General features: G+C 41.6%; 1 protein-coding gene across 1 annotated transcript in view; it reads right to left on the reverse strand.

Moving 5' to 3' along the window:
• Positions 1–8,658, reverse strand: part of CELF2 (CUGBP Elav-like family member 2) — a 565,824-nt gene extending 557,166 nt beyond the window's left edge. Inside the window, exon 1 of the mRNA XM_025264691.3 lies at positions 8,492–8,658. Within this exon, the coding sequence (XP_025120476.1) occupies positions 8,492–8,544 (53 nt within the window). The 5' untranslated portion in view covers positions 8,545–8,658. The remainder of the gene's footprint in view (positions 1–8,491) is intronic.
• Between the last annotated feature and the right edge of the window lie 3,423 nt (positions 8,659–12,081).

Here is a 12,081-nt window from a genome sequence, read left to right on the forward strand (position 1 = left end):
ATTAGCCTAGATGATAGATGAAAGGTAAGCTATGGACCTAGGGCCAAATACCACCTACTTCCTGTTTCTATAAATAAAGTTTTATTGGTTCACATTCAAGCCTAGTTATTTACATACTTCCTTTGGCTACTTTCATGTTTTGATGGCAGAACTAAGCAGCTGCAATAGAGATTGTGTGGCCACCAAAACCTGACCCTTGTACTATCTGACCCTTTATAAAAGGTTGCCAACCCTTGATCTAGATCATTGTTTTGTGTAGAAAAAATTCTGGTTGAATTGGGTTCTCAGAGAATTTAAAAATTTTCCATATTATTAAATCCAGACACTTGGCTGATTGCAACAGAAGGGAGGAGGTGAAGAGAGAATTACTAAACTCTGAGTTAGAAGACACTCATCCATTTATTCATTCCACATAAGACACCATCACCACCATCCCAGGGAAACTCTGGAGTATGAACAAAATACATAAAGCCTCTGGCCTCACAGAGTATAAAGTTAATGAGGGAGATACACAGAGACCACATCATTCATTTGTTCATTCTTTTCATAAAACAATATTTATTTGGCTGTGCTGAGTCATAGTTATAGCATTTGGGATCTCCAATTTTCATTGCAGCATGCCAGATCTTTAGTTGCAGCATGTGAGATCTAGTTCCCTGACCAGGAATTGAACCTGGGCCCCCTGCATTGGGAGGGTGGAGTCTTAGCCAGTGGGCCACCAGGAAAGTCCCCATTCATTCATTCTTCACTCATTCATTCTCTATAATGTGCCTGGAAATATTTTAGGCATCAGTTAACCATACCAAAGATAGAGCCTAACAGTGGAGAGAAATAATAAATAAGCACATATGAAAACAGCAGGTACCAATATGTGCTATAGTGAGAGTATTAGTTTAACCATACAAAACTGAAAGTTTTATAGGTCTGCAGTGGCTGAATGTTGGCAATTTTCTATGGTTCAGCCTACCAGTGAGAAATGCTGAAGAGTCATTTTCAGATGGCTTTACATTAAGGGGTCTGGGAGGGAGAGATATGTTAGGAGTTTGGGATTAATATATATACACTATGATATATAAAACAGATAAACAGCAAGGTCCTACTGTATACCACAGGGAACTATACTCAATATATTGTAAAAACCTATAAAGGAAAAGAACCTGGAAAAGAATATACACACCCACACCCACACACACGCATATATAACTGAATCACTTTGCTGTACAATTGAAACTAACACTAATTGTAAATTAAGTATACTTCAATTAAAAAAAAAAAACTGAGGAATCAAGGAAGGCTTCACTGAGGAGGTGACATCTGAGCTAAGACTTGAATGACAGTAGCATCCTGCCCAGTGAACAATGAGGGGGTTTTCCAGGCAGGGAGTGGGAGTGGGAGTGAAAGTGAAAGTGAAGTCGCTCAGTCCTGTCCCACTCTTCGCGACCCCATGGACTGCAGCCTACCAGGCTCCTCCGTCCGTGGGATTTTCCAGGCAAGAGTACTGCAGGAGAGCTCCTTGCAAATACCCTACAGCCAAAATAAGCTTGGTTCATTGGAGGAAAAGAAAGAAGACCAGAGGGGCTGGAGTAAGGTGGGATGTGGGGAAAGACAGAGGAGCGAGCCATGGTTGAAGAGATAGTCAAGGGTAAGGTCAGATGAGGTCTTGTGGGTTAGGATAAGGGTCTTGGCTTTTATTTGAAGAATAACCAGGAGACTTTTAAAAGGAAAGTCACGTGATCTGATTTATGGCTTTCAAGTGTTTTCATTCCTCTTCTGTGAAAAGTAGCCTATGATAGCAAGAACTGAAGCAAGGAGATTTAGGAGGTAGTATAGAGTAACAGAAGCAAAAGATATTAAGAAGAGATGGCAAGAATACATAGAAGAACTGTACAAAAAAGATCTTCATGACCCAGATAATCATGATGGTGTGATCACCGACTAGAGCCAGACATCCTGGAATGTGAAGTCAAGTGGGCCTTAGAAAGCATCACTACGAACAAAGCTAGTGGAGGTGATGGCATTCCAGTGGAGCTATTTCAAATCCTGAAAGATGATGCTGTGAAAGTGCTGTACTCAATATGCCAGCAAATTTGGAAAACTCAGCAGTGGCCACAGGACTGGAAAAGGTCAGTTTTCATTCCAATCCCAAAGAAAGGCAATGCCAAATAATGCTCAAACTACCGCACAATTGCACTCATCTCACACGCTAGTAAAGTAATGCTCAAAATTCTCCAAGCCAGGCTTCAGCAATATGTGAACCGTGAACTTCCTGATGTTCAAGCTGGTTTTAGAAAAGGCAGAGGAGCCAGAGACGAAATTGCCAACATCCACTGGCTCATCGAAAAAGCAAGAGAGTTCCAGAAAAACATCTATTTCTGCTTTATTGACTATGCCAAAGCCTTTGACTGTGTGGATCACAATAAACTGTGGAAAATTCTGAAAGAGATGGGAATACAAGACCACCTGACCTGCATCTTGAGAAATTTGTATGCAGGTCAGGAAGCAACAGTTAGAACTGGACATGGAACAACAGACTGGTTCCAAATAGGAAAAGGAGTACGTCAAGGCTGTATATTGTCACCCTGCTTATTTAACTTCTATGCAGAGTACATCATGAGAAACACTGGACTGGAAGAAGCACAAGCTGGACTCAAGATTGACGGGAGAAATATCAATAACCTCAGATATGCAGATGACACCACCCTTATGGCAGAAAGCGAAGAGGAACTAAAAAGCCTCTTGATGAAAGTGAAAGTGGAGAGTGAAAAAGTTGGCTTAAAGCTCAACATTCAGAAAACGAAAATCATGGCATCCGGTCCCACCACTTCATGGGAAATAGATGGGGAAACAGTGTCAGACTTTATTTTTCTGGGCTCCAAAATCACTGCAGATAGTGACTGCAGCCATGAAATTAAAAGATGTTTACTCCTTGGAAGGAAAGTTATGACCAACCTAGATAGCATATTCAAAAGCAGAGACATTACTTTGCCAACAAAGGTTCATCTAGTCAAGGATATGGTTTTTCCTGTGGTCATGTACGGATGTGAGAGTTGGACTGTGAAGAAGGCTGAGCGCCGAAGAATTGATGCTTCTGAACTGTGGTGTTGGAGAAGACTCTTGAGAGTCCCTTGGACTGCAAGGAGATCCAACCAGTCCATTCTGAAGGAGATCAGCCCTGGGATTTCTTTGGAAGGAATGATGCTAAAGCTGAAACTGCAGTACTTTGGCCACCTCATTCGAAGAGTTGACTCATTGGAAAAGAGTCTGATGCTGGGAGGGATTGGGGGCAGGAGGAGAAGGGGACGACAGAGGATGAGATGGCTGGATGGCATCACTGATTCGATGGACGTGAGTCTGGGTGAACTCCGGGAGTTGGTGATGGACAGGGAGGCCTGGCGTGCTGCGATTCCTGGGGTCGCAAAGAGTCGGACACGACTGAGCGACTGAACTGAACTGAACTGAACTGATCGAGTTCTGAGCACAATAAGATCACAGCAAGGAAAGGTGGGGCGAGAAAAGTGGGGATGCGGGAGATGTTTAGGATCTGAAATCCGTGGAGCTGGTGATAGCTTGGATGTAATTAGGAAGGAAAATGAGGGATGAGGGAGCCTGCCAACTTTCCAATTTGAGTACCTGGCTGGATACCTACTTGCTATGATTCATAAGCCTGAGAACACCAGAAAAGAAACAGGACGTGGGGGAGATTATAGGTACCGTTTTCAACCTGTTGAACTTGAGTCATCTTTATGACTTGTTTTCCCTCAGGTGGCATCAATGACCATGAATTCTTATATTAATCAAATTGGCAGGATTGTTTTATTCTTTTAATCATACATCTACTACTTTGTCATTTTCTTTTTCTTCTTCTATGTACCTTTTTTTTTTTTGACTTAGCTGATTTTGAGTCTCTTGAGTGAAGCCTTTGTGTTTGTGCTTTCCCAGTGGTCAAGAGGGGATGTTACAGTTGCAAATTGTTGGCATGAATGTTGGTGGAAGTAATTTCTTTTAAGCCGCTTGAGGTATACAGGAGTATACCAACAGCAGGATTCCCAACCTGGATATATATGTGTGTGTGTGTATATATATATATATATATATATATATATATATATATATATTTTTTTTTTTTTTCCCATTTGACAAAATGAACCTAGGAGGGAGTGATGCCAAATATACAGTGCCTGAAAAAGGTTTATGACCTGAACTGGTATCCCACCCGCAGATCATATCTTATAACACTAAACTGGGGTGTAAGCAGATTCAAAAAATGTGCCTTGCAATCACTTTTCAAGAGCAGCAGGTTTGGCAGAACTCCAGGCTGTATACCTGGAGCAAACATGGAAAATATTCCAGGTTAGGCAGGTCTGAAAGTCTTTCCATGTTATAGACCAAGCATTCTGCTCACCTATTAATCAGACAAGGGCAGTAACAGTATTGTAATAGGATCCCTCACCTCTGGATTTGTAAAGCATTTTATTGACGTAAATCATATCACGTATAACCCTGTATGCCATTAGCATGCACATCCTCAGTCTCCAGCTAGATTATCCCATTTATAAGGTCATGTTGTATCTCTGCTTCTCCTGCATACACAGGCTCACCTCAGAGATATTATGGGTTTGATTCCAGACCCCTGTAGTAAAGTGAAAATCTCAATAAAGTGAGTCACACACGTTTTTTGGTTTCCCAGTGCAAATAAAAGTTATATTTAAACTATAATCTATAAAGTGTGAAATAACATTATGTCTAACAATTGTATGTTTGTGTGTGTGTGCTCAGTCACTCAGTTGTGTCTGACTTTTTGTGGCCCCATGGACTGTAGCCCACCAGGCTCCTCTGTCCATGAGATTCTCCAGGCAAGAATACTGGAGTGGGTTGCCATTTCTTTCTCCAGGAGATCTTCCCAATCCAGGGATTGAACTCGCATCTCTTGTGTCTCCTGCCCTGGCAGGCGGATTGTTTACCACTGAGCCACCTGGGAAGCCCCTTAATTTAAAAATATTTTATTGCTGAAAATTGTTAACTGTCATCTGAGCCTTCAGTGAATCATGCATGATCTTTTTGCAAAAGTGACATTAAAGACCACTGACCACACATCACCAGAAGTACAATAATGATGAAAAAATGGAAATATCCAGAGAACTACCAAAATGGGACACTGAGACAAGAAGTGAGCAAATGTTGCTGGAAAAATGGTGCCAAAAGACTTGCTCATTGCAGGGCTGCTCCAAACCTTCAGTCTGTAATAAATGCAATATCTGCGAAGCACAATAAACTGGAGTATTAAAGCGTGCCTGTAATGGACGGAGCCTTAGTGTTGGTGAGTGAATGGCTCTATGAACCAGAATTAGCCAAAATGATGCTTGATTATAAACAATAAAGGAATTTAAAATGTAACGCTTAAATACTACCTAGTTTATAATAATTTATCATGGTAAAGAATTACACACAGTTTAAAGGAGGATGGAATAACACTTGCCAAGGAGAGGTGTGGACAGAATGAACTTGGTGCACCAGAGGTTAATGCAAAGATCCTTCTCTTTCCCAGGTCTTCTCAGTCCAAGTTTGTGGAGCTTTACTTACTCTAGCCATAAATACGTTTCACTTATGTTAGAGACACATTGAGGGCCACTGGTTTTCAAGTACATTAAGACTAGGGATCATCATCTAAAAAAGCCTTTGGCATCACCGACTCAATGGACATGAGTCTGAGTATACTCCGGGAGTTGGTGATGCACAGGGAGGCCTGGCATGCTGCAGTCCATGTGGTCGCAAAGAGTCAGACACGACTGAGCAACTGAACTGAACTGAACTGGATCTTACATATGCTCAGAGCTGGGGCCCGTCTTATCCATTTGTGCAATAATATTAATAAGTTAATCACCCAAAACAATTTTTTAAAAAGCACCCTTAAGAAATATTTCAATATTAGAAGTAGGTTACTAATGCAATTAAAGAAAAGGAGAATGAAATTTATTGTAATAGCTGCATCATGAGGGCATTCACAGAAGTACTTTAGCATCTCTCAATTAAAAGTAAAAGTTAAATCTACAAATAGAAGAAAATATCACTGACAGACCCATAAAACACTCGTGGTTTTTCATCTAGAAATCCTGGGAATTATTTAATGAAAGCAGAAAGGTATATGCACAAAGATGCCACTGAATCGTTCATATAAATCAAGGACCGGAAACGATCTAAACTTTCAATCAACGGGGTAATTCAGTAAAAACAATGTACAAATCAACATCATTTATACCCATTAAAATTTTGATTATGAAGGGGAGGCAGAAACTTGGAAACGCATTTGATATTTAACTGCAGAGATTATAAAACGACACATTTTATATGGTATGTATACACACCACCTGATACAAAGATCTGACTCACTGGAAAAGACCCTGATGCCGGGAAAGATTGAAGGCAGGAGGAGAAGGGGACGACAGAGGACAAGATGGTTGGATGGCATCACCAACTCAATGGACGTGAGTTTGAGCAAGCTCCGGGAGTTGGTGATGGACAGAGAAGCCTGGTGTGCTGCAGTCCATGGGGTAGCAAAGAGTCGGATATGACCGAGACACTAAACTGACTGACTGATACATGCAACGTTCTAGAGAGCAAGGTACAAGAATTTTTAAAAAGAAAATTATTGAGATAGATAATAGCCAATTTTTCATTTATTTGCTCTTTTGTATCATGTGGTTGCTTTTGTTTATTTTTAAAATATTTATTTATTTATTTGGCTGGAACAGGTCTTAGTTGCATCACAGGGAATCCTCAGTTGCAGCACTCAGAACCTTTAGTTGTCGCACTCAGAATCTCTTTAGTTGCCGCACTCAGAATCTCTTTAGTTGCAATATGCGAATTCTTAGTTGCAGCACATGGGATCTAATTCCCCCACCAGGGATCGAACTCGGGCCCCCTGCTTTGGGAGTTCAGAGTCTTCGCCACTGGACCACCAGCAAAGCCCCTCATCTGGTTGCTTTTAAAAATAATAAAATTTGTTTATTGCATCACTATTTACAATAGCCAAGACAGGGAAACAACCTAAATGTCCATCAACAGTTGAATGGATAAAGAAGCTGTGGCACATATATATACAATGGAATACGCAGCCATCAAAAACAACGAAATAATGCCATTTTCAGCAACAAGAATGGACCTAGAGATTATTATACTAAGTGAAGTCAGAAAGAGAAAGACAAACACCATATGTGGAATCTAGAATATGACACAAATGAACTGACCTATGAAATAGAAACAGACTCACATAGAGAACAGGCTTGTGGTTGCCAAGTAGGGAGACAGGGATTGGGAGTTTGGGATTAGTACTGTAGATTCAACCTATATAGGATGGCTAAACAACAAGGTCCTACTGTATAACAGAAAAAACTATATTCTGTATCCTGTGATAAACCATAATGGAAAAGAACATGAAAAACAATGTATATATATATAACCGAATTACTCTGCTATACAATAGAAATTAACACGACATTGTAAATCAACTACACTTCAATAAAATAAATTTTAAAAATAATAGAATTAGGCAGAGCTCATGAGAGAGAACTAAGTAATAGCCAATTAATACAAGATGTCAGGAAAAAGAGGTGCCTTGTTTGGGACTTGATGTAGTTCCAATGGAATCATGTTCGGGAGTAGATACCAGGGACAACACGTCATTGTGTTGAACCACTTTTTCATAAAAACTCATCAACATTTTTTATTTTTTAAAAACTGCCCAAAGTTCTTTTGGCTGGGAAATACTCTTTAATGTTAAGTTAAACTAAAAAGGAATTGTGAACTCTAAGGGAGGAGTCAGCTTAGACTCAAGTGGAGGAAATGCATAAACTTTTCCCACTTTGAAGTCCTTGGGTTCTCATTTTTCTGGGTCTCTGAATCATGAAGTGGTCAGAGTTCATCTTTTCAGGGGCATTCAGAGAAAGAGCTCCTTTCAGGAACTCCACTCATTCGGTTCAAAGGTGAGCAGAGTTTTCATAGCTCTGGCTTTTCCAAATTAGACCTGGGGGTGGGGAGGAGAGGTCAACAGGAGGAAACCGCATTTCCATGGGCTCTCTTCCTAGAGGAGCAGCAATAGTTTTCTGGAAAGTTCGCTTTTTTATCTGAAGTCCCAGAAAGTTTGCCACTTCTTCTCTGATGGATTCAGTGCCCCATGAAACGCAATGACAAGGATGACTGGTTAAGACTCAGCCGACGTCAAGAATCATTTCACGAAGACAAACTGTCATTAAAATACGCCGCCTTCCCCTCGGGGATGAAACTGAGGACTTCTCACGCCCCTCTTTCCGCGTCTGCTGGAAGTCGATGCCGAATCCCCGGAGCACCCCAGCCCCGAGCAGATCCGGCGGCCCCCGCCTCCCACCGCAGGCGCTGCGCTCAGCGACCCGAGCGCCTTAATTGGGGTGGGGGAGCGGGGGGAGGAACTTGGCCGTGAACGGAAACAGCGACGCGAGAGAAAGGAAAGCAGGCCTACCTTAAAACTTTCCAGTCTTTGAGTGGATCCAAATCAGAGATTAAAGAGACCATTGTCTAGAGGGTGGCTGAAGGCAGGTCCAGTCCGGGGCGGAGGGGGCGCGGGGAGGGAAGGGGAAAGGAGGCGGCCGCCAGCTGCTCGGCTCAGGCCCGGAGCCACTGGGCGCCCGCGCGGCTCTTCCTCCTTCTAGGATTGATAAGCACTTGTCCTGGCTTTTCTCCACTACCCCCCCCTCCCCGCCCCACACCCCCCCCACACACACACACCCCCTCCCCCCCAAATCAATCTTGCGCTATATTACTTCCCACCCCGGCTCATTTCTCCACACCACCTTTTAAAGCCCTTGTAATCTGCTCCGACTGATCACATTTGACCTTTTTGTAGCCCACTTTATTCCAAGCACAGCTCTCAGTTAAATCTCTCTTTATTAACACCGTCCTTCTTGGCTTGCTTTTGGAACAAACACAGATCAAGCCTGAAGCCTCCAGACTTTACCAGCAATCATTTACAGATTACTGCAAGCTGCAGCTTTCTCCTCCTCTGGGGCATCCTCTTGCCTCTGAGATTTTGCTTTCATATTTCTGTCAGAAAACCGGTTAGGTTTTTTCTTGATTTTTTTTTTTTTTTTTTTTTTTTTTTGGTGGCTTGGGTTCTGGGACACCAGCGTCGGTCTTACAGCTTCCCTCAGAGGCTGTAACTACATGACTGTTAGGATTTGTTTTTTAGAAATAATTTGGAACCAGGCTGGTTAACAAGCTAGAATTTACTGTGTGTTTTCTGGCAGAGAATTTGCTACACTGCTTCCCCCCCCCCAACCTCCTTTCTTTTTCATGTTTTAAAATAACATGAAGAGGGGGAAATGTAGAATCTTTCTAAGCATTAACAGAAGAGGGCGTGGGCTTTTCTCCCTCAACTTGTATATCTTTTGTCCTTTATTTAAAACTGAACATCCTTTCAATAATCATCTGAAACCGTGCATAGCAGATGTTTAAAAAAAAAAAATCCAGAGCAGAAATGTTTTCCTCTAGACTAGTCCGTGTGCTGATGTGGGTTGTTGGTGAGCATGCGGGTTTCTAATTTTCCTCAGCAGTGTCTCTTACTGAGTTTTCTGCTTTACTAGGTTCTAGCTAAGGCTCCGCTTCTGAAGCCCCTCCCCCACCCTGTTCTCCCAGGATCCTGGCATTGACCTTGAAATCCCCTGGCATAACGGTCTCCATGACTTCTCTGGTTATTCAGATTTTTCCTATACCTGCATGCCACCTGAGCTTTACTTGATTCTTGATTCTCTCTCTTTCTATCCAATTCCTCCTCTCCCTACCCTTATTCTAAAAGGTAATTTTAAGACCATCACCAGACATGGAAGATCAGCCTCCTTGGTCTAACAAAACAATGATTACTGTGCATGGCCAGTTCTAGGTCTTTTTGTCTTGGTTGAAAAGAGTGTGGAGAGTGTTAAGGGATGTTAAGGGCACACTGGCACCAACCGAGAATTTTCCCACAAGAAGAGCTCAGACTTAAAAAGAATGCGGAGCCATTCAATGTTCTGCATTGACCTTACTACCTAAAATGGTCAGCCCGGAGGATGGGTTCCAGTTTCTTGCCTTTAGGCTGAACTTAAAGAAAAAGAATCTCTGTAGGGAAAGATGTGGTGACAGCTGTTGGCAGTGTTCTGCTTTTATTGTCAAGAAGTTCTTCCAGTTAACTCAAAATGCCCCTCCCAGCATTTTAAATCCTTTCCCTGTTACCCTTTTCTCTGAGGACCCCCTTCTAAGAATATGCAGCAAACCCTCAGCTTTCCCAGTTACAGTCATACACACTTTCCTTAATGGCTGTAAATGACTGTCTTTAGAAGTCTGACTATCTTTATGCTAAACTGAAAGAGAATTTCATACCTGTTATAAAAACCCCTGCCTCTCTGGAGCTTCATGCTTCTTCCTGGGCTGTCTTTGCTGTCCCACTGTGGATCTTGGGTCACAGCAGAGTAATGTGTAAACCTTTACTGAACACTTGTAATCCTCAAGTACTTCACCAAATGTGGGTGATAATAATAGCATTTGTGGGGCGTGTACCTCCAAAGGGTTCCAAATGCTTAGGTAATTAATAAGATGTTTCTCCATTTAGAAAGTTAGCAGGAGAAAACAAAAGATTATAATGAAATCGCTTCTGTGATTACAGTGACTTCATCCTTATATATTAACCCATCTCTCTGCCACTGAGATTCAGGTCTGGGGGAGAGGGGGGAATGGGTCCTTAACCCTTGGAGTTCAGGCTTAATGGGTGACAGGCGGAAGGACTTGGTTTTTGGCCAAAGGTCGAAAGGACAAGAGCGTGTTCCTCGATTACGAAGTCATGTTTTAAGGCAGTCGTCCTTACAAAAAACTTTTAAAGGCAGTTCCTTTGGATGAAACCCTGCCCCAAGTCCAAGAGCAGAAACAGATTCTAGTGTAAGTTTATTACTGGGAACTGTTCTAATTTCTTTTTTTAATATAAATTTATTTTAATTGGAGGTCTAATTTATTTAAGTATGTTAGCTCGTTTAGTCCTCGTGACTAACTTGTTTATGAGGTAAGTTATCAGAAGCACCCCCATTTTGTTAATGTAGGTGAGGACATTCAGGCATGAAAATTTGGGCTCCCAGGGCTAGTCCTCAGCAGGGGAAGGGGTGGTACCCAGAAGCCACACCCACTGGGCCCCGAGGGAGTGGCCACACCAGGCATTCCTTCCCTCCCTCAGGGAGGAATACAAAAGCAGGGTGCATCTGTATTGGGGTGGGACTAGGGTTGTGATCAGGTTAGGCGTGGATAAGATGGTTTGCATGACGTTCCTGCTTCCTCTCCTAAGGCACCGTAGGAAACCGTTCAGAACTGGCTTTCAAATCCACTTCCTGAAAGTGTTTGGTGATGGACCATCTTTGAAGGGCTGAATTGAGTCCAAATGGGTTGAAGATTTTGCTCCTCTTTCTTAATTTTGAGGAACAAGTGTTTTCTTACATATACTGGAGATTAATTCCATGCTTTATATATGCAGATTTCCCTTTTTCTTCTCTCCCCTAAGTATTCCATTCCTGATTCTGAACAGCTTCACATCAAATAGATCCATTTCCTACTAAGAAAAAGGCCATCAGAAAAATTCACTCACCTTCAGCTATTAGGGAACCCCGTAAGGATGAAGAAAGAAACAAAATACTGCCCTGTTCAAAACTTGGCCAACTATTCATCTTTAGCTCAGGAAAATCAACGATAAACTTTTTATATGTAAAACTCAAGAGGTTAAATTTAGTGTAGAAAACTCTGGCCCCCAAATATAATTTTCTTCCATGTCACTGAATGAATTACAGGGTTTAATTCTGTGTTCTTTTTCTCATATTTTGATTAATTGATATCTTTAAAAATGAAATTGTTTTATTATTGCTTATAATGACTTTTCAATAGTTGGCTCTTCTGAATTGTCCCTGAATTGTTAAAAAAACAATGTCATCCATTTAATTTCCAAAAACATGTTTTTAAAAAAGTATCTTTGATATTAATTTCTCATTTTTATATTAATTTCTCATTTAAATGCTTTCTACTCTGCAATCACTCTCTGTTTTT

Source organism: Bubalus bubalis, chromosome 14 (genome assembly GCF_019923935.1).
Source record: "Bubalus bubalis isolate 160015118507 breed Murrah chromosome 14, NDDB_SH_1, whole genome shotgun sequence".
NCBI classification, from domain to species: Eukaryota; Metazoa; Chordata; class Mammalia; order Artiodactyla; family Bovidae; genus Bubalus; species Bubalus bubalis.